General features: G+C 46.1%; 1 protein-coding gene across 4 annotated transcripts; it reads left to right on the top strand.

Annotated features, from left to right (window-relative positions):
* Positions 1-14,099: 14,099 nt before the first annotated feature.
* Positions 14,100-19,729, top strand: Sp5 (Sp5 transcription factor). 4 transcript variants are annotated; one of them, XM_048345261.1, is made up of 5 exons: positions 14,100-14,631; positions 15,828-16,033; positions 16,460-16,632; positions 16,974-17,345; positions 18,013-19,729. In XM_048345261.1, exons 4-5 carry the CDS (start codon positions 17,295-17,297, stop codon positions 19,156-19,158), a joined length of 1,197 nt encoding a protein of 398 aa, XP_048201218.1. In that variant the 5' UTR covers positions 14,100-14,631; positions 15,828-16,033; positions 16,460-16,632; positions 16,974-17,294; the 3' UTR covers positions 19,159-19,729. The 4 variants fall into 4 exon arrangements, with proteins under 4 accessions (XP_048201218.1, XP_048201220.1, XP_048201219.1 ...); XM_048345263.1 differs by lacking the exons at positions 15,828-16,033; positions 16,460-16,632 and having other exon boundaries at positions 14,616-14,631; XM_048345262.1 differs by lacking the exons at positions 14,100-14,631; positions 16,460-16,632 and having other exon boundaries at positions 15,781-16,033.
* Positions 19,730-20,972: the final 1,243 nt, after the last annotated feature.

Here is a 20,972-nt window from a genome sequence, read left to right as displayed (position 1 = left end):
GGACACCAGACACCTCTACTTACCAAGGAAGTGTCCTAAGGTAGAAACAACTATTAGCAAGCAGAGCAGCACTGCAAATCTCCAAGTTAGCTCAGGTGGGTTTCTGGCTGCCTTTGCCTCTGGAACTCTTGAATCCAGTTCCCACACATAAATTACAGGTTCTATATGAAGACATTTCCCCTACCTGAGTGTTCCGGGCTTATCTAGTTCATCTATTACTACAGCCTCTACTACAGGTAGCTGAGTCCCACATGGTCAAGAATGATATACTCTGTCCCTAGGACAGTTCTACAGAAAGGTGCCAAGGATGTTCCTAATACCTCGTACCCAATTAATGTTTTCAACTAGATTATCGAATTGGTTTCAGTTCAGAGCAGGTCAAGATATCAGTGGCTTATGCATGACAGCTCAAGTTTCAGCTGGAACTCCCTCTCACTAGCCCCAAAGGGTTTCAAATCAAGGAAGGAAATAGCTGTTGGGTGACTGAACTCCTTGAGTTCTCAGGACACTCATGAGAGCCACGTGTGCCCCTCTAGTAACACAGTGGCCACCCACAGAGCCTCTGGGCAGCTGGGGAGCAAGCCCTGGAATCCATTTTCTGGTAGCTGCATCTGAGTACGTGGCAGATTTCCTGACTGCCCTTTTTTCTTTTTCTTTTTCTTTTCTATAGCCTCATGGCTGTCCCGACACTGAGATGTTCTGGCAGCTGAGGATCTGCCTCGGGGCTTATTTGGGGTCGGAGTCCTGATGACTGGCTTTGTTCCTTTAAACATTATTGTCATCTGACTCACCTATTACTGTGAATAATTTGCTAATTTGGGCCATAAAAACAAGTTTGTAGACAATCTCTAGTAATGTGTCCTTTTATGTGGATCAGGGGAGTATTTTCCTGTCTCTTTTCTGTTTGATATGGAAATGAACCTGATAGCTTTATAGCCAGCCAGAAATTGGAACATGGCAGAAAAAGAAAATTGTGTCCACCATAAAGGGGAGTGCTGTTCTCTTCTGCAAGTCTTTGAAAAATTAGTTTCTTAGAAAACAAAGCCTCTCAAAATAAATGAACATCAAATTAGGGCTCCTCCTGGGAGTATGATACATACACACACATACACACACACACACATACACACACACACACACACACACACACATCCTAAAGGTTTGCTTGCTGCCACTATGTAGAAATCATTAGAGACAAAGCTACCTTGTGTAAAAAATTAACTGGGTCGAGAAAGTAAAATCATCATAAAGTATGTGAATCTATGGTTTCACAGTACACTATTGTCCTAGCCAAGACAGAGCTACCACCATGTCTCCAGGCCCACAACTACAGACTACTGAGACCAAGAGCCAAGCAAAGCAGCCTACATATTGCTTGTTTGGGATTGCCCTTCTGTTCTAAGGGGAATGAATTCCTTTCTTTTGAGCCATCCCAGCAACCCACCTGTTCTCTTCACTCTTTGCCCCCAAAAGAAAGTTTCTGATGAAATCACTTGCACTTGCTGGAGAGTGGTGCTTACATTTCTAATAGTGTCAATCAATCTGCCACCTCAACCAGGCATTTGCAAGCTAAGCAGTTCTCTCTACAGCCTGGCAGTCTGTGTCCTGATCTCAGGCACTTCCAGCCGCAGTGGACAGGCGGGAGCAATAGAGAAATCCATGGTTTCTTTCACGGAACATAACTCCTTGTAAGAGGAAGGCACAAGAAAAACTCCATTTAGCTCTGGTGAGCAGGATTATTTGTACTTTTTACTCAGTAACATCTTTCAAAGCCTGGGGCCTCTACCATTACTGAGTTCTCACCTGCCTCCTCTCTTGCCCTCTATCTCTTCCCCTGCCTCTTATTTTTTTCTCATTCCTCTCCTGCTCACTGCCATACATTCTGGACTACTGTTGTTCTCCGATATAACGAGTGCTATTTTCCATTATATCTAGTGCTATTTCAACCTGGTGACCCTTCTTTCAGAATTCTTATAACGCAGCCCCTGACCCCTCCTGCAGAAAAGAGAGCACTTATAATCCCCAGAGCCAGGGTTCTAGATGGCTTCTCAGCTTTATTTTGCTCAAGTCTGGCACTCTACCAACCACTTGTGCCACAGCTCCACGTCTAGCTTTTTGATGGTTAATTGGATATAAGATTCTAATGGACTTTACTGCCTGGACTTAGCTTTGAACTGTGATCCTCAGATCTCCGCATCCTGAGTATCTAGGCGTTGAACAAGCTCGAATAGTCTTAAATTTTGGGGTCAAGTCTGTCTCAACATTATGGCAAATGTGGTAGAAAGTTATAAACACTGTTGCCATCCTGGGATAGGACCCAGGGTCCCACACATAGATTAGTGACTTTCTAGTGAAGACAGCAGTGACAATGCTCTCATCCTCTGCAGGCATCCAGATGAGGCATCCATGGATGAGGTGGTTGACCTGCCTTGAGCCACATGGAGATGCCTCGGGTTGGGAATTTGCTTTGACTTAGCACCAAAAACATATATGTAAAATGTTTCATAATAATTTGGAGACCTTTAACCACCTTTGCAAGATGCTTAGATGCTTTCTGCACCTTACAAATTCATTGTACCTAAAAACACAATAAAGGTACCAAGTGGAAATAAACCAGACACAAAGAAACATAGATTCCATGGTTTCCATCATTTGTAGTAATTAGTATATGTCTAGGATAGTCCTACCAGAGGATCACAATAGCTTAATACATTGATCGTATAAGATGATGCTAAGCAAAACGAACTCCAAGATATGGAAACAAGAGGTTTTTCTTTGATGTTGTTGTTTTTAATGTCCTATGTGAAGTTATTTCTTTTTTTCCTTCTTTATTTTTCCCCATGGTTTATCCCCTGTTGTCACTGTATTTGTTTTCGGTACCCTGGGTATTTTGTATACATTTATCTGAATTAGGGAAGTGAAGGGGAATTAACAAAATTGTGAAACAAAGGATAAAGGACCATACAACAGTGATACACACAAGACAATATGTTAGAAATGAACTGTACAACTTGGGGAAGGATTGGGAAGAGGGAAAGTGGGGGAAAATAAGGGAGGGGGTAACAAATTTGACAAGAAATGTACTCACTACCTTACATATGTAATGTAACCCCTCTGTACATCACCTTGACAATAAAATTAAGCTTTTAAAAAAGGTACCAAATGATAGCATTGTGGTTGAGATGTTAAGTGTTCTTAAGAAATAGCTATACTGGAAGAGTGGTAGTTCAGTGTTAAAGCACTCACTTGACATGAGATACCCTGAGGTCCACCTCCAGCACCTCAAAAAAAATGGTACCTAAGGGACAGCTAAAAAGTGGAGCCCTAAACTGAATCCATATTAGAACCATGAGCTAATATGTAGCATCTCTTCAAGAAGCAGTAACCCCTTCCCCTCTATTACTGTCAAGTAACATAAAGTTACTGAGTAACTCAAAAAGAGCTTTGATACAAAGTCTAAGTTGTTTTTATTTTTGTTTTGTTTTATGTCAATAGCGAGGTTTGAACTGAAATCTTCATGCTTGCTTGCCTGGTGGAGTCCAGCTTTGACATTAAAAATTGACTGTTTATATTAAGTAAATTTTAACTTCGAAAATGCCCCAGATTTAAAAGGATTTTGCTTCCATGGCCAAGAGCAAAGGGAAATGACAGAAGTCAACTGTAACACAAACTCCGGGTCACATACAAGCATCATCGAGCATTGTGTCTCTTGTGGGACTCAGAAAAGGCTATGTTTATGTTTCACATGCCTAGCAACTGTGTTTCACTGTCCAATGACAAATTTATATCACTTAGAATTTTTCATTATGTCCCTATCTCTTTCCTTCCCTATTTTCCTTTCTTCTTCCCCCATTCTTTGTCTTTCTCCCTTCCTATTTCTTTCCACACACAAATAATGAAGTAGTCCTCTCACATACTACATAAAGGTTTAGTTTTGTGTGTGTTGTGTAAACATGATCATTTGTACACCTGTAATAACCTTTTCCTAACTTGAATGGAACTTTAATTGGCTATTCCCATGTCCTTGGGCAGAAAGGGGCAGTAAGAAAGAAATATCTATTTATTTTTAGAAAGGGCTTGGAGATTGTACTCTATGTTCATTTGGCAGATAAAAACATCGTGACAACTTGGCATACCTTGAGACAAAACTAACTCTTTCTCACTCTCTCCCTCCTTTTCTTTCTCCCATTATTAAATCCCTAAAATAACTACTAGAGAGAACAGAAAATGCTACACTGGGATGCCCTCCTCAAGAGGTATCCCTCAAAAACCATTTGTCAAGAAGAATGTGCATTGTCAACGAATATTTTAGTGGGAAAGATCTTAATATGTCTTTTAGCCCTAACTCCTTAACAGAGAGATCATCATTTCCTGGCAACTCAATAAATGTCTGATCTACCAACCATTTACCATGCAATGACTAAATGAATGGAAAGTCAAAAAGCATCTATAATTTTATAGCATTGAATTAGACCTAGATTATACCTATCATTCTGATCAAAATTGCTCAAAATACAGTTTTAAGATTATGTTGGAAAAGAAATTAATCAGAAAAGGGAAAGTGAAAAAGATAGTGCTGTGCTGGGTGTTTTGGAAAATACTCATCATGTAATGAGCCATGTGCACTGAAGAGCTGTATTGATTGTCCTATGATAAAGCACCCTGCACTTAGCAGAGTAAATAAGAGCCAGTTCTCCGAGCTCATACATTTTCTGGGTCAAGAATTTGGACAGAGCACAGAGATGACAGCTCATCTCCAAGCTATCTGGCACCTTAGCTACAGCGACTTAGACCTAGAAGACGTCATTTCTTACATGTTGGTTCCTGGGCTGGGTTGGTTCTAAAGGTTGAGATCTTCTGGGACTGTGGACCAAATGGCCAATAGTTAATCTCTTGTGTGGCATTTCACAGCTGGATTTTAGAGAGATGTGACAAGGGAGAACATCTAGGGAGTAAGCAGTTCAAGGGAACCAGGTGAAAGTCATTTGCCTTTACTGACCTAGCCTCCAATCACCTTTGCTGCTTTTTGTTGGTTGTAAATAAGACACTAAGGCCAGCCAGACTGTGGGGTGTGAGATATTGCTGTGATTCTCTCTGGAAAGTACAGCGTGTGACAAAGGCCAAAAAATGGGAGGTGAGAGACAGAGAAAGCTTCAAGCAGAATAATGGAAAAAGGAAAAAGAAGCGAGACCTGCAGAATGATGTGAAAGTAGAGCATAGAACAAGCAGTGAGGGTGGTGGAGAATGAGGACAAAACAGGTGATTTTGAGCCCAAACAAATTTAAAAACACCAAGCAGAAATCTTGGGAAGCAAATTGATTGAGAAAATGAGAATGGAGACTATATTTCCTGGAGTATACTTATTTTGAAGATCTGATGGGCCAGACTAAAGGCCATATGAAGGAGTTTATTAGTATTTCAGGGCTGGCACTGTAGAGAAAGGGTCAAGGTTAAAGAGGAAAAGTCCAAAGATAGGGAGAAGGCCAAGGAAATACAAATGGTAGAAACCAGTAAGTGTTAGCTAAACTACAGAACCACTGAGACCAGGACCAGAGTGGTTAAGCCACAATTACTGTATGTGATGTGGAGAAACAGCAGTCAATTTAAGGGCAACTCCTTAAAGGAGATTTCAGAGTTTGGGAATGGAGACCAAGTCTATTATCCTAGTCAGCAATGTAGCCAGTATTTGAACTGGATCATTTAGTAGCTATATTTTTTTTGCCTCTTTCCACAGTTTTTCTCTTTTCTAGAAAACTAAAAACTATTTCCCACACTGTCTTGTAGCTAGATAAGATTAGATTAGTTGTTCCATTCCAACAGAGTGTGCCAAATCTTGAAGGCTAAAATAAATAATCATGACATAGGAATTGTGCCTTTTGCTGGTCTAACTAGTTAATCACTAATAGTTTGTAACAGAAGTCTCAATCATAGTTTCAAGAGACAAGGTACACATCACATAGAAGTGGCATGACTCAGAAGCCTGGCAGTTGTCACTGGGCTTTCCAATCCACAAGCAGCTTCGCAACTCCACGGCTTCTCATCCTGGCAGGGTAGTAGTGGCTCCTTTGTCTATCCAGGTCCACAATGTGGCTTTGGCAGCCATTTCTGCAAGTTCAGTTGAGACTCTGATTCTCTAGCCCTCCAGTCATTATCTAAAATACCCAGCACCTCGTAATATGTCTCTTTCTGTTTAAAAATGGTATATTCTCTTCACTATAAATAAACCCTAAAGGTAGGGCAAGCAAAAGACAGGTAGGGATACTATGGTAGAAATTCCTAGTAGCAGCCACTTAGAAGAACCTTACAAAAGGTACAACTTAGCAAGACTTGAAGAGGTAGCCATGAAGGCTAGGAAGGGAAAGGTGATCAAATGAAGCAAGAGGTAGTGCTGGTGCACTGGAAGTGAGGATGTCAATCAGTGATTCTCAGGGGAGGGTGCTGAGTAAAGAGAGCACGTCGAACCTGACATAAAAATGATACTGCTCTCACAAGACCAGAGGGCTGATTGGTGACTCTTGCCAGTTGTAGAGATGACTATTATGTAAATTTTTTGAGACTATAAATCATTATGTAGCCCAGACTAGCCTCAGAAATCATAGTCCTCCTGTCTTAGACTCCTGAATGCTGGTTTTACAGGTATAGACCACCACATCTGGATGGGGTGACCTTTTAAATATAAATGGGTATTTGTAATATTTCTGATATCTATAGTAGTTTGTTCCCTATTATACTCTTGAAGTTAATACTTACCAATAGTCCTAAAATTGATGCCTTTAAACTTGCAAAGTAAACCTTGTCTCTGCTTCTATGTGTCACCTGGTGGCTGGAGCCAGAAGGAAGAGGGGAAATGAGTATTAGAAATAAAAGGCCAGTTCATGGATCTAGACTGTAATCATTGAAGTTACTCCTGGAATAAAACCAAAAAGAAACGTCTTGTATGGGACAGACAATAGTGTAGCCAATACATCATCCCATGCTTCCTATTTAATAATGTCACCACAGACCCACATATGTGTGATTATTTTTCCAGTAATAGAAGCAGATTTGTATTCACCCAGGGAGACCCTCTACTGTGATGGTTAGCAAGTTGCCCTCTGAGAATATTACTACTAGGATTCAATTCCCAGAACAAAAGCGTGAAGCAAATTGCTTAATCCCTCTCTCTGTGCTACCATTTTTCTGTCTACCAAACAGGCTCAACAAGAGAATCCTGGGAGATCTGAAGTTGTTTGACTGACAGCGGATCATGGGCTCTCCAGCCACATGGCTATGAAAGCATCCTAAAAGTTCCAGTACCTGTATTTGCACCAATAAATAAGTTGTTGTGAGGCTGCTGAGCAGATTATACAACAAACTGGAGCAACCTGTGACTTCACCTGCACTTCCTTCTCCAACTTGAGTCAGCCAACTCTACCTGCTCCATCCAGAAGCATTAGAATGAGAGGGCGGCAAAATGGGGGCTCGTAGACTGGGTTCATATTTCTTGATACACAGACTATGTTTCATTAAATCTTTATTAGGCTTGCATCGAAAATAATTTTCCTACATATTCATGCCTGTTTCTGTTTTATCACTACATCCAGATCGAATTTCAAGACCTTTTTTTTTAATCTTTAAGATTATTTCTGAGCTTCAAAGAAACAGTTTGCACTTTCATCTCTTTTTAAGGGAATAAATACCACCACAAATGGGAAATAATAGGACATGGAGAATCCTTGTTAGGAAGTTCATGTTCCTCATCATCCTTTCAAAAATACTGTGTAATTCTTCCATGGAGTTCTGTGACCTCAGGATGCCACCTGTCTTCTTTGTGTCAGTTTGTTAATCAGAGATAATTGGCAGGGCCCTTCAAACCCTCCCAACCACTCCTCCAGGGCACTGACTTATAACCCTCCAGGGCAGAGCATGTGCTTTTTACGTCCAGGTCCTCCCTCCATCTGGTTCCATGTCTATCCCTACCTGAGTATCCCTGCCAGCCACCCAGTAAAGATCTCATCAGTTTTCCATGAAATCAATGATGGAAGAGCCCCACAGTGGTATTTTGAACTTCTGCAAGCTCCTGCCATAACCTCTAGTCTATGAATTATCTATGCTTTTATTTTTTCTGACATCAAGTAGTATTTGCCAATGGATCATTTTGATACATGAATATCAATGACTAACTTAAATAAAAGAAGGCATGCTTAATAAAGGAATTGGGTGCTGGCTTTATCTAAGTAAAGTAAGACCTTTACAGGGAGGTCTAATCTGTGCCTAAAGATTAGCCTTCCCATGCAGTGCTGCTGACAGAAATTCCACATGCCCAAGAATATATATTTATGGGAGAAAGCCTCCATTGGGAGGCTAGTGACTTCCTACCTGGGTCTCCTCCTCCTGCCTCATATCATAGCTACACAGCAGGACTTTAATATGAGGCTAGGCTTGAATGAGATCAAAAGTGACACCAGAGATTGATGTGAGGCTTGGGTATGACAAAGATTAGCTCAAGTAGGTCCAAGCATCTTTATCTGACACTACTTTCCTATTATCCTCTTAGTATGGCCATCTCTTCCACTCTCAGCGATGACCATGCCTTGTAAGTCAAACAAAGAAGCCTAGCACCTGTCATTCACACTTGTAATCCTAGCTACCCAGGAAGACTGGAATCTGGAGGATCCAGATTTGAGGCCAGCCAAGGCAGAAAAGTCCTTAAAACTCCATCTCTAAAATAGCCATCAAAAAGCAGGACTTGAAGGGGGTGGCATGGCTCAAGTGCTACCTGCCATGAGCAAGTAAGGCTGTGAGCAAGTAAGAGGCTGTATCACCTAAAAAGAAAGCAAACCCTAGTATCACCGAAAAGGAAGTTTCACTCTGAGTTTTGTCCACTAACCCCTAAATCAGATGTTACCTCCTGGAGAAGAGAGTTCTCTTTTCTTTCTCCTCACTAAAGGAAACATCCCCATCTTCCCTGCTAACTTTCTTTCTAAGCTCCCACAATTCCCCCACCACCAACATTTCCTTTGACCACATCCTAAAACACAAACTCTGAACTTTTCCTCCTTCACGTCCCATCTATTCTTGCTGCTCCTTAAATTCATGATCTGCCCTCTCTTCTAATCTCAATTTCCACAGGAAACTTCTTCCTCTTGGTAGAAATGCTCTCCTGTTCTCTTGTCCTTTGTTCCCTCCCTCCACCTCCTATCTGCCCTCCCCCCCACTAGCCTGGACTTCCCAGATGGTCTTGTCCATTCTCCACCTCTACTTGCTTTACCCATGCCTCATTTCCTCCCTTTCCTATGGCAGATTTGATAGCCCTTATTTCCCTGTTCATCTTTTTACATGTGTGGTTTTCCTTCAAATTCTGCTGTATCTTTTGTCTACCACCATGTTCTCTACTCACTCCTATGAGATCCCCAATGCAGCCATTTCTACTCCCCAGAAATTCCCAGTTCTTCTGTCCTGACCTGACAGTTACATGCCTGCCTACCCCCATCATTTCCTGCTTTCTGCTGCCATTTCCTGAGCCACCAGCAAATACCTTACTCTCCACAATCCACAATGAATTCAGTACTTTCAAATGGTCTCCTTGCCTTATCTCACACTGTTGACAGCCACTGAGCTGTTCTTGCTCTCCTATAGGCCTAAACTTTATGGTCCTTTATTGAGATGGAATATTGTCATATAGTTCATCTATTCCAAATGTACTATGCTAGTCAGCTTTCCATCATTGTGGTAAAATACCTGAGTGAATTATTTTAAAGGAGTAAGACCAAGTTGTTGGCTCATCATTTCAGAGATCTCAGTCTGTGGTCAGTTGTTTCTAGGCCTGTGGTGAGACAGAACCTCATGGCCAGGAGCACGTGGGAGAGCAGAGCTGCTCATGCCAAAGAAGACAAGAAGGAGATGGAGGCTGAGAATGAGAGAGAAAGGGCAGAGATTGGGTACAGGGTACACCCTCCAAGGACAAGCTCCCAGCGAACTACTTCCCCTAACATTTCTACCACTTCCAGTCAATTAGGACTCCATCATTGGACTTATCCATTGGTGAATTCAGAGACTTCATGACCTAGTCACTTCCTAAAGCACCTCTTCCAAAAACTGGTGCTCATACTAAGATACAAAACTGTAGGGGATATTGAAGATTAAATAATAACATACATCATTTGATGTTTTGTTAGCATATTCTCAGAATTGTGCAACTATCACCACACCAATTTGTGGTGATCGTTTTCACCTCTACTATAAAGCTTGCATCCATTATCAGTCATCTCCTAGTCCCCTCACCCCCTGGTTCTTGGTTACCACTAGTGCACTTTTATTGTCAGAGTGGTGTACAGAGGGGTTACAGTTGTATACATAAGGCAGTTAGTACATTTCTTATCAAACTTGTTGCCTCCTCCCTCATTTTTCTCCCACCTTCCCTCCTCCCCAATTCCCTCCCACCTTTATCTCTAGGTGTATGTGTATGTGTATGTGTCCTTGTGCTTAAACTCAGTGTCTGGGCACTATCCCAGAGCTTCTTTTGCTCAAGACTACTGCTCTATCACTTGAGCCACAACTCCACTTCTGGATTTTTTTGGGGGGGTAGTTTAGTGGAAATAAGAGTTTCACAGATATTCCTGGCTGGGTTGGCTTTGAGCCATGATCCTCAGATTCCAGCTTCCTGAGTAGCCAGTATTACAGAAGTGAGCCAGCCACTAGTGTCTGGTTCTGTCTATGGGTTTTTCCATTCTAAATATTTTATGCTAGTAGAAATATACCGTATGTGACCTTTTCTGGAAGACTGTCTTGACTCAGCATATGTTTTCTAGGTTCATCTATATTGTGTCAATGTATCAGGAGTTCATTCCTTTTGATGGCTGAATAATATTCCATTGCATAACTGTGCCACATTTTATCCATCTATCAGTTTGATGGATTGTGATCACCATTTTGGAATTATTAATAATGCACACACATGTTTAAGTTCTTATGTGGACATATGTTCATGGTTCTCTTTAGTATATAACTAGGAGTAGGATTATAATTCTCCTTAGTATATAACTAGGAGTAGGATTATAATTCTATGTATAACATTTTGAAGAACTGCCAGATTGTTTTTCAAAGAGACTATACCATTTTACATTCCTAACAGCACTGTATAAGGGTTCCACTTTTTCCATTCTAATATTTGATTTTTATTATTATTTAGACATCTTAGTAGATATGAAAGAGTTTCTTGTCCGTTTCAAGGGTGGTTTTCATGAGTGTATTGGCCCCTTGTGTATCTTTTCTAATCAAGTATCTACTTAAATCCTTTTTCTTTTTCTTGTCATTTTTTCCAATTTTTATATTAGTTTTAATTTGGAAATTATTTCTCCCATTCTATGGATAAATAATTCTCTTGGCCTTTTTGAAACATCACTTCAAGATGGATAGAGAGATGTCATGTTTTCTTCATTTATCTCTAACTTTTTCCTTTCACATGTGAATATCCAGTTGTCTCATCATCTTTTGTTTAAAAGTCCTTTCTCCCCCACCCTTTTTACAAGAAAGGATCTCACTATGTAGCCTTGCCTGGCCTTGAACTCACAATCTTTCTACCTGAGCCTCCTAAGTACTAGAATTACAGATGCAAACCACCATACCTAATTTTAATTAGCTATTCATTTATTTCCCTTACAGTACAGGGGATAGAACCCAGAGTCTCACATGTGCTCTTAAACTTTTTTGTTTTTGAACAAGGTCTCTCCAACTTTGCCTGGGCTAGCTTCCAACACAGGATCCTCTTGCTTCTGCCTTCTCAGTAACTGGAATTACACATATGTGCCACCATATCCAGCTTATTTTCCCTTTAGTGTATCTCTTATTCTAATTTCTCACCAAATAGTGCATTTAGAATGCCGAGTCACTCTTATACAGCCACTACCATGTCCCCTCTGCCACCCATCTAACCCCAGGACAAATGGCACTCTATAAGCCAGCCCTTCCAGAGAGAACTTTCAGATATGAAGTTGAATTTATGGTATTCACCTGGTCAGAAAACCTAAAATAAATTCCTGCCATAGGTAGCATGGGTTTCAACTTGAACTTCATCAACCTGCCCCTACCTGTCTATGACTGTAAATCAAAGGTCCAAAATTCCATCCGTTCTCAACTCCTCACCAGAAGGAAAGTTCCCTTTTATTTCTCCCTTCACCTCCTTCTTTTCTGGTTACCACAATAAAAATTCTGTAGGTCCTGGAAGTCTCCTCCAAACCCTGCTCTCTGCTAAAGCTTCTTTTACCTTTACCAGTCTTTCTCCTCTCCTCTGAAGTTCTTCAAATACCTGTCACACAGATGACATTGCTGCTCTCTGTTTTGTCTCCCAACACAGTGAACACAGTGCATCATACATCATGCAAACACTGTTTCCAATCTCTTCAAATGAAGGGAATCAGAGCAGATGAATTCTCTCTAGTTTTGTGTCCATTACATACTGATCCAATGGAGACATTTATATTTAAAGTTGACACTAGAAGTTTATTTTCTTGGATTTTTTTTTTTTTTTTTTTTTTGGCCAGTCCTGGGCCATGAACTCAGGGCCTGAGCACTGTCCCTGGCTTTGTTTTGCTCAAGGCTAGCACTCTGCCACTTGAGCTACAGCGCCACTTCTGGCCGTTTTCTATATATGTGGTGCTGGGGAATCAAACCCAGGGCTTCATGTATAGGAGACAAGCACTCTTGCCACTAGGCCATATTCCCAGCCCCAACACTAGGTTTTGAAAGAGAAACTTTCCCAAGGGAAATGGTTACCAAGGTTCATTCCCACCACCAGAACCCTCCACCCTAAGGATGAAAAACACTATGTCAGACTCAGAAATTAGGCCATCTATGATTTGGTCTATGATTTAAACATGGAGATTGCTCCAAACCCTCAAAGTTAACTTACAGAGTATCTGATTGCAATCCCTCCCCACCCAACCTCCACCACTGAAAGCAAAATGAAAATACAACTTTCAAATTGAGGAGGCAAATCTTGATCCTTTCCAAGTTTAGAGTTGGAAACAATAGCAGCTTTCTGCTGTAACAGGACTTCAAAATGTGGCCAAAAATGCTCTGAAAATGTCTGTTGTGGAAACAAGAGCAATGTGCAGACATCCACCAGAGGTTTAGTGCCCCATTATCAGAAGAAATACTTCCACCTTCCCCTCCCAGAACCATGGGTAAAGCAGGGACTGGTACTGTACTAGGCAGAAGAAAGAAAGCCAATGAGTTAAGAATTTGAGATGACCTAATCAATATATAGGTGTGTGTGTGTGTGTGTGTGTGTGTGTGTGTGCCTTCACTAGGGTTTGAACTCAAGACTTAAGTATTTAGTCCATCCCTTAGTTTTATCCACTCAAAGCTAGTGCTCTATCACTTGAGTTACAACTCTACTCCAGCATATTGCTGGTTGATAAAAGTCTGATGAGTTTTTCTACCCAATCTGGTTTCCAACTATGATCCTCAAATCTCAGCCTCCTGAGTACCTATGATTACAGACATGAGTGACCAGCGATAGATACTGTTTAGAGTCTTAAGAAATTAACTGGAGAGGGGAAACGAATGCCCGGTTGAATTAAGCCAGAGGTATGGTTCTCCAGTTGCTGGAAAGAAATGGCCTAGGCTTGGACAACCCGGGTCAGTAACTTGGAAAGTGGCAGAGCAGGTCCGTCCCCTGGTGCGCAAAGGCTTCTGCAGGTTCCCTTACCCACCTCTTCTAAGTCCTGCCTGGTCAGTTCTTGTCCCCAGCCTGCTGGTGAAGAAACAGCTGCAAATTTCCCAGCCTGGGAACCCGGCTGCTTACAGAGCTGCTCTGCAGGGCCAGTTATCACCAGGAAGCTGGTTTTCAACCTCCCCGCCCCCTCCCCTGCCAGGGTGAAAGTTTGCCCCCCTCTGCCCCCAATTGGGAGGACCACATAGGAGTTCCTGTGTCTACAGTGCACCAATAACACCCACTAACAAAGGAAAGCCCATTAAACTTTCCCTCCTGTGAACTCGCACCCTAGCGGATACCTCTTTGAACTGACCCCCGCCTCTGTGCCCCCCCCCCCCGTGCCGTTTGGGGGCTTGCTCCCTGGCTCCCTCGCTCCCGGCTGCGCACTTTTGCCGCACGCTAGGTCTTTGATGTCTCTTTACATTATGGCAGAGCAGCCACGCGCTCTTCCCAAGAGCGGGGCTTTGTGTAGCAGAACTGACATTTGGCCTTGATACCTGCATCTCTTGGTGATTGCAACAAATTTCTAAAATAAATGTTGTACTTTGATCTCCTAGCATTGCATTTTTAATAGATGCTCCAAACATTACTTCATTAGGAAGAAGGTTTTTCGGTGGGTTTTTGTTTTGGTTTGGTTTTCTTTTCTTTCCTTTCTATTTTTTTTTTTTCTTTCTGGAGCTAAGGGTAAAGGTAGAGAGGCTAAAGAGAAGTTCCCGAAGGCCTCCAAACTTATGCCAGGGTCTGGGACAGCTGGAATTCCGGTGAGTTTTCACAGATGTTGAAGAGCAACAGACGGGTTGCTGTGTGCCTAGCATTGCCCCGCAGACTTTGTACACATTAACTCTCGTGAGCCATAGCCACTCTAGAAAGAGAGCACATTTCACAGATGGAAGAGGCGGACACATAACTTGTTCTTCACAAGCTACAGTGGCAAGGTGAGCAAGACTGCTTTCAGTAATGGGAGTTTTTGGGTTTTTTTTAACTTATCTATTTAGTAACGGGAGTTGTTGACCACAACCTTTCTACTCTATTTTACCCTGCCAGCCACTAATGGTGGTTTAATTGGTTCATGGGGGAGGGGGCATTTTGGAAGAATAGTTCGCTCCTTTGACTGTAGAGTTGTGAAAAACAAAAAAAAAAAAAAAAAAAACTAAAAAAAAAAAAAAAAACAAAAAAAACTGACTCTCCGCGGAGAGGATGCCTTCCAGACTACAGCCTGGCCCGCCTCCAGGGAAAAGAGGCTTGGAAAAGCCCAATCGAGCCAGCGCCAGTGCCTCCCCGCCCCACGCCGGCGGGGAGGTGTTCGCCACCGGACACCCCGGCTCCAAACTTAGACGTGAGCAACCTTTCCTGGTCCCTGGCGTCTCCAAGATTCAGCTTCCAGTCCCGCACGAGGAGGGACAGGTCTTGCAGCCCTTTCTCCTTCCCGTTTCCAGAACACCTAACACCTAGCATGACTCCTGGTTGGGGAGAAGGATGGAATGTGAGTGTGAGGTGTGGGAAGGGCGCTTTATAGTGAGGCCGTGGGTGACCCACTCGGGTTCATACGATGTTGCCAGTTCCCTGGGCGTGGGAAAATGTGGGCCTCCCGCGGTAGTGTCACCACCCTGGATGGTAGGGTGAAGGATGCCCATGTACAGCCCGAACCCTTCTGGGGTCGAATCGGCCCACGGGGGTCCTCCAACACTGGGCACACTGTGGTCCCTGGAACCAGCAAAATAGGGTGGATGTTCGGGGATTCCGGAGCAGAAGATTGAGTCGCTGAGCGGCTGAAAAAGAATGGGGCTACATTCCTGCTCAGGTAGCCCGCTTCGCCATGCAGTCCTGTGAGCCGTGACTGCCGGCCTTTGAGGCGGTTCTGAGCCGCCCTCCACCCCACTCCCGAGTGCCGTGAGCGCCCCCGTGGCACCCTACTGGATTCTGCCCCCCCCCCCCGCCCGCCGCTCCCGGACTCCCCGCCCCTCTGTAAGATGCACTGTGGGTGGCCAACAAGGTGGCCATCTGTAGTGGGGAGAGACACCCTTAGCGTCCGTGAGGAGCCAGGGAGGAAGCTCGGAGCCCTCCCTGAAGAACCTTTTCTTTCCAAAAGGGATTGCAACAGGAGTCCTATCGACTCTTCTTTCTCCTCTAGAGAAGCCGCTGTGTGACTTATGGCTTGTTGAAGGACGGCAAGAAAGGCTTCCTGGGCACTGGTGGCTCATGCCTGTATTCCTACTTATTCAGGAGGCTGAGATTTAAGGATCGCGGTTGTAAGACAGCCCGTGCAGAAAAGTACGTGAGACTTTTTATCACCAATTACCGTCCAGAAAAGCTGGAAGAGGAGCCGTGGCTCCAGTGGTAGAGCGCTAGCCTTGAGCAAAAATACTCAGGGATAGCGCTCAAGCCCTGAGTTCAAGCCCGGGACAGTCAGACACACAAACACACTGAGAAAGAGGGGGGGGGAGGGAGGGAGGAAGGGAGGGAGGGAGGGAAGAAGGGAGAAAGGAAGAGAGGAAAGAGAGGGAGAACGGAAGAGAAGGAGCGAGGGAAGGTCAGTGTTTTACTTTTTTCCCCGTAGTTTTCTCCTATGTCTGTCCCGCTTGAGATCGCTTGTGTACACTAGTTACTAGTAATGCGGGGGGGGGGGGGGAGACGAGCAGCGGGCGGGTGTCTGGCCCCCACCCGCCTCTCAGACCGGGGCTTCTAGTCTGGGGAGAATTGGGAGGCACAGTGCATATTTTCCCCCTGGAGTTTACATTACAGCTTGTTTGGGATCCTGTCCAGCTCAGCTTTGGGAGAAAACGCGGTGTGGGTGTGCTCGCACGTTTACTTTTTCAAAAGTTGTGATCTGAGGAAAACTTCCGAAGTCACGACAAACTGGTGCTGTGGGTCCCACGCCCCGCCCCGCCCCGCCCCGCTTCGCCCCGGGAGCTCGATGTGGTCTGAAGTCTTGGCGGGTTGTGAGGGTGCGAAGGGTGAGCTTGGGGAATTGTTGCCCTCATCCCAGTCTCCAAAAGTGCCGCGCTGGGAGCTGAAGGCAGATTCCTCCAGAGATAACAAAGACACTTTGTCACTTTGGGCGCTGCTTTGGTGCAAATCTTTAATTGCAAGGTGGGGGCGGGGAGATCGAGTGTCTCCAGCAACCCAAGCGCGAGTCTCCAGGCGGCAAGGCCCCCTTTGATCAGGAAAATCCAATTATTTGTGTATATACATTTCCCACATAGTGATTACTTCATTAATTGTCCCGCCTTTATCTCCTCCCTTCCCATCCCCCCTAATAATCAGTTCTTTTATCCAGACCAACAAACACACCATAGGAGCTGTGTGGATTCAAAGGATTTGCTTTCGCTTCTGAAAGAGCCGCTATTCTTTGATGATTGGGCAGCGGCAAACTTCAAAGCCATAAATCTTCGCTCTGACTGGCTGGCGGCCCAGCAAAGTCCTTATCAAATTCTTGGAGGTGATCCTGAAGCGCTCAGACCTCGCGCGGGGCGAGCGAGCGGGGCGCGGGAGGGGAGGCCGCGGAGGCACGCTGGGCGGCCGTTCGTCCTCGCCTTCGGGTGTCCATGCCTCGGTGGCGGCGTCCCGCTCCGCAGCCAGCGGCTCCCAAGCTGTAGCCATGGCCGCGGTGGCCGTCCTCCGGAACGACTCTCTGCAGGCCTTCCTCCAGGTCAGGACTGGGCCCGGAGGGGCGGGGGCAGCTGGGAAGGGCCGTGTCCGGATCTCCCCTGGTGATCCGTGCACCCCTCTTCGCAGAAAGACCCCTATTGGCAAGTGCAGTTGGAGTCAGACTTAGGGGTGTTTATGCCACCTTCCAACCTAACCTGGGGTGTGTGGCGGGGGGAGGAGGGGAGGGGGGTCCGAGATGCACGACCTGGGCCTATACCCTACTGCGTCCTGCGGCTGAGTTCAGCTTGGGGCCGGCCTACGAAGAGCACGAGGGGAACCAGGAAAAGTGAGGTTCAAAAGATGCCTGGGCGGGCGTTTGGATGGGCAGGCTGTGTGTGTCTGCAGACTAGCCGTGAAGCGGGGAGCAGCCCACCGGACCCCTGTCCCCAATTCCTCACGTTGAGCCTTCCTTAAAGATCAGATGGCTCCTCTTTGTACCAAGTAGTTTAACGTAAGGCGCCCGCGCGCTCCGCACTTAGGGTAGCGCAAACACCAAAAGTTTTCTGGGACCCGTGGGTGCGTTCGTGGGGTGCAATGATGCGGGGGGGGGCGGCCGGGCGTAGGAGGGACGGAAGTATAATAGCGGGCGTGGCGGGCCGGCCCTGAGTCCGGGCTGGGAGCACTAACCTTTGTGTCTTCTCCGCCCTCGCTCGCGGCGGCCCATGCAGGACCGCACCCCCAGCGCCTCCCCGGACCTGGGCAAGCACTCGCCTCTGGCGCTGCTGGCCGCCACCTGTAGCCGGATCGGCCAGCCGGGCACGGCGGCGGCCCCGGACTTCCTGCAGGTGCCCTACGATCCAGCGCTGGGCTCGCCCTCCAGGCTCTTCCACCCGTGGACAAGCGACATGCCGGCGCATTCGCCAGGCGCGCTGGCGCCCCCGCACCCCAGCCTAGGGTTGACGCCGCAGAAACCGCACCTGCAGCCGTCCTTCGGGGCTGCGCACGAGTTGCCGCTCACGCCCCCGGCTGACCCCTCCTATCCCTACGAGTTCTCGCCGGTCAAGATGCTGCCCTCGAGCATGGCCGCGCTGCCGGCCAGCTGCGCGCCTGCCTACGTGCCCTACGCCGCGCAGGCCGCGCTGCCCCCGGGCTACTCCAACCTGCTGCCCCCGCCGCCTCCACCGCCGCCGCCACCCACCTGCCGTCAGCTGTCCCCCAACCCAGCCCCCGACGATCTCCCGTGGTGGAGCATCCCGCAGTCCGGCTCCGGACCCGGGGCCTCCGGGGTTCCCGGGGGCAGCCTCTCCAGCGCCTGTGCCGCTGGTCCGCACACCCCACGCTTCCCAGCCTCAGCGGCCGCTGCTGCAGCAGCCGCTGCCGCCCTGCAAAGGGGCCTTGTGTTGGGCCCGTCGGACTTCGCGCAGTACCAGAGCCAGATCGCTGCGCTGCTGCAGACCAAGGCCCCCCTGGCGGCCACGGCCAGGAGGTGCCGCCGCTGCCGCTGCCCCAACTGCCAGGCAGCCGGCGGCGCCCCCGAGGCGGAGCCGGGCAAAAAGAAGCAACACGTGTGCCACGTGCCGGGCTGTGGCAAGGTGTACGGCAAGACGTCGCACCTGAAGGCGCACCTGCGCTGGCACACGGGCGAGCGGCCCTTCGTGTGCAACTGGCTCTTCTGCGGGAAGAGCTTCACGCGCTCCGACGAGCTGCAGCGGCACCTGCGGACTCACACGGGCGAGAAGCGCTTCGCCTGTCCCGAGTGTGGCAAGCGCTTCATGCGTAGCGACCACCTGGCTAAGCACGTCAAGACTCACCAAAATAAGAAGCTCAAAGTTGCCGAGGCCGGCGTCAAGCGGGAGAACCCGAGGGATCTGTGAGCCACGCCACTCCCGGACAGTGCGATCACTCTAGCCTAGGGTTCCCCACCTCCCATTTCTCAGTACCTGTGCGGTTTGAGGCCACCCCAGCCTGCCACCACGTCTAAGCATCTGGCGTGAGACAACAGAAGGACCTTTTTCCTTTGTCCGCTTCCCAGTGTGGAGACTGCCCTAGAACAAAGTAGGCTGGAGAGACCCGGTTGGGAACTAGCGCAGGTGGGGTCATGGTTAAGAGCCCTGGATTGTGTCAGTTCCAGTCCAAAAGGCGGCACCATTGCCACCGCCCGGGAGACCTACAGTTTGGGACTAGCAACCTGGGTCCTGTAGATAGGACGCGCAGCTGAATAAAAGCAGAAAGACCTGGAGGGATTGTAACTTTTCACCAGGACCTCTCCAGGCTTTGTACAGGTTATTTAATAATAGCTTTGTTAAAGAGTAATTATAATTACGACATTAATGTTTGTTTTTGTCCTCAGCTCCACTCAGAGCTACAGCATGATATGTTCTCTGTAAAGCGATCAGCGATTGCAGCGTCAAAATAAATTCGTTAACTTCAGGGTCACTTTGGAAAGACCCCGCAGAGCTGGTCTCATTTGATCTTTTCTTCTTCCAAAGGCTTCCCTCAGCACTCAGGTTTCGCCGGCAATTTGGTGGTTCCTGTTGGCTGCCTGTGTCAGAAACTTCATTTGGAAAGTTCTGGGCAAAGTGTGTTCTGTGCCGGGACAGAAGAAAGGCAAGGTCAGGTTTGTGGTAAAGAGGCTAGGGAAAGATTGTCCTCCCCCTCCCACCCATCCCTCCATCCATCACAGCTTGATTGTCCAGCTTCTGTGACAAGTTTCATACTTGGTACTCTTGCGGTTCGTTCTAGTTGGTGAATCCCCTGCGGCTTTCCATTTGTTGATTATCTCAGGACAAGTGTGTGTGTTGGTGGGGGGGGGGGGGTGTCTTCCTGGTAGCTAGTGTCAGGAGAGAAAGTAGAGACTCAGGGTCTGTTCACAGGTGAGATCTTGGAGACTTAAGGAGACCAGAGGTAACTGGAGCCCTTCTCTGGGTCCCAGAGAAAACCAAGTAGGTAACTGTTCCCAGGTGTCACTTGTTTATCTCAGCCCAGAGCCACAGACAAAACATTGTCTTTTTTTCTTCATCCTCTCTTTGCTGCTGAAATCTAAAGTCTTGTTTCCTGGTTAACCACCCGTCGCTTCCGGGTTAGGCCAAGGAAATTACACTCGCTGTTCCATGTTGGGGTTTCCTTTTATTAATCACTGATAAACAGATTTTTCTCAGGGAGGAGTCATGAATATTGATTGTTTGGAAATGTGGTTTCCTGCCGTTCTCTAAAAATTTAAAGTTTACAGTGTTGGGTTTTTTTCCCCCAAGTGTTTCAACTACTTGGCCAATGGTAGCATTTGAGTGTTAATTTAAAACTTGAACCTTAACAGGGAGTTAGACCTTTTGATTTCGAATTAGCAAAAGTTTTTACAAAGGCTTAAAGTCTGTTAATATTTTAAGCTAACGTCATGAATGCCACATTTCAGTGCATAATCTTTTCATAATGGAAGTAGACGTAAATTTATGATATTTCAGAGCCTACAAACTGCTGTTAGTTTTTGTTTGAAATCACACTGAAGGGTGTAAAGTCTTAAAAACCGTGAAGGTTATTCTTGAAATTTGAGTTGAAATATAAACATGATTGAAATGAAATAACATTTTACTATGTAATGTGGGACAGGATGTTGAATTACTTGTAGAAACTAAATGCTTTGGGACCATTTCAACATTTTGCAACTATTTTATGACAAAGGAGAATTCGTTTG

Source organism: Perognathus longimembris, chromosome 4 (genome assembly GCF_023159225.1).
Source record: "Perognathus longimembris pacificus isolate PPM17 chromosome 4, ASM2315922v1, whole genome shotgun sequence".
In the NCBI taxonomy this organism is placed as follows: Eukaryota; Metazoa; Chordata; class Mammalia; order Rodentia; family Heteromyidae; genus Perognathus; species Perognathus longimembris.
The sequence above is the reverse complement of the archived record's forward strand: the minus strand, read 5'-3'. Positions and strand labels throughout refer to the sequence as shown.

What these genes read in the sequence shown, in the direction of transcription:
- Sp5 (XM_048345261.1), top strand. Translation starts at nt 17,295, where the DNA reads ATGGCCGCGGTGGCCGTCCTCCGGAACGACTCTCTGCAGGCCTTCCTC. An exon ending in CTCTGCAGGCCTTCCTCCAG is followed by an intron (nt 17,346 to 18,012) that starts GTCAGGACTGGG and finishes CGGCCCATGCAG; the next exon opens with GACCGCACCCCCAGCGCCTC.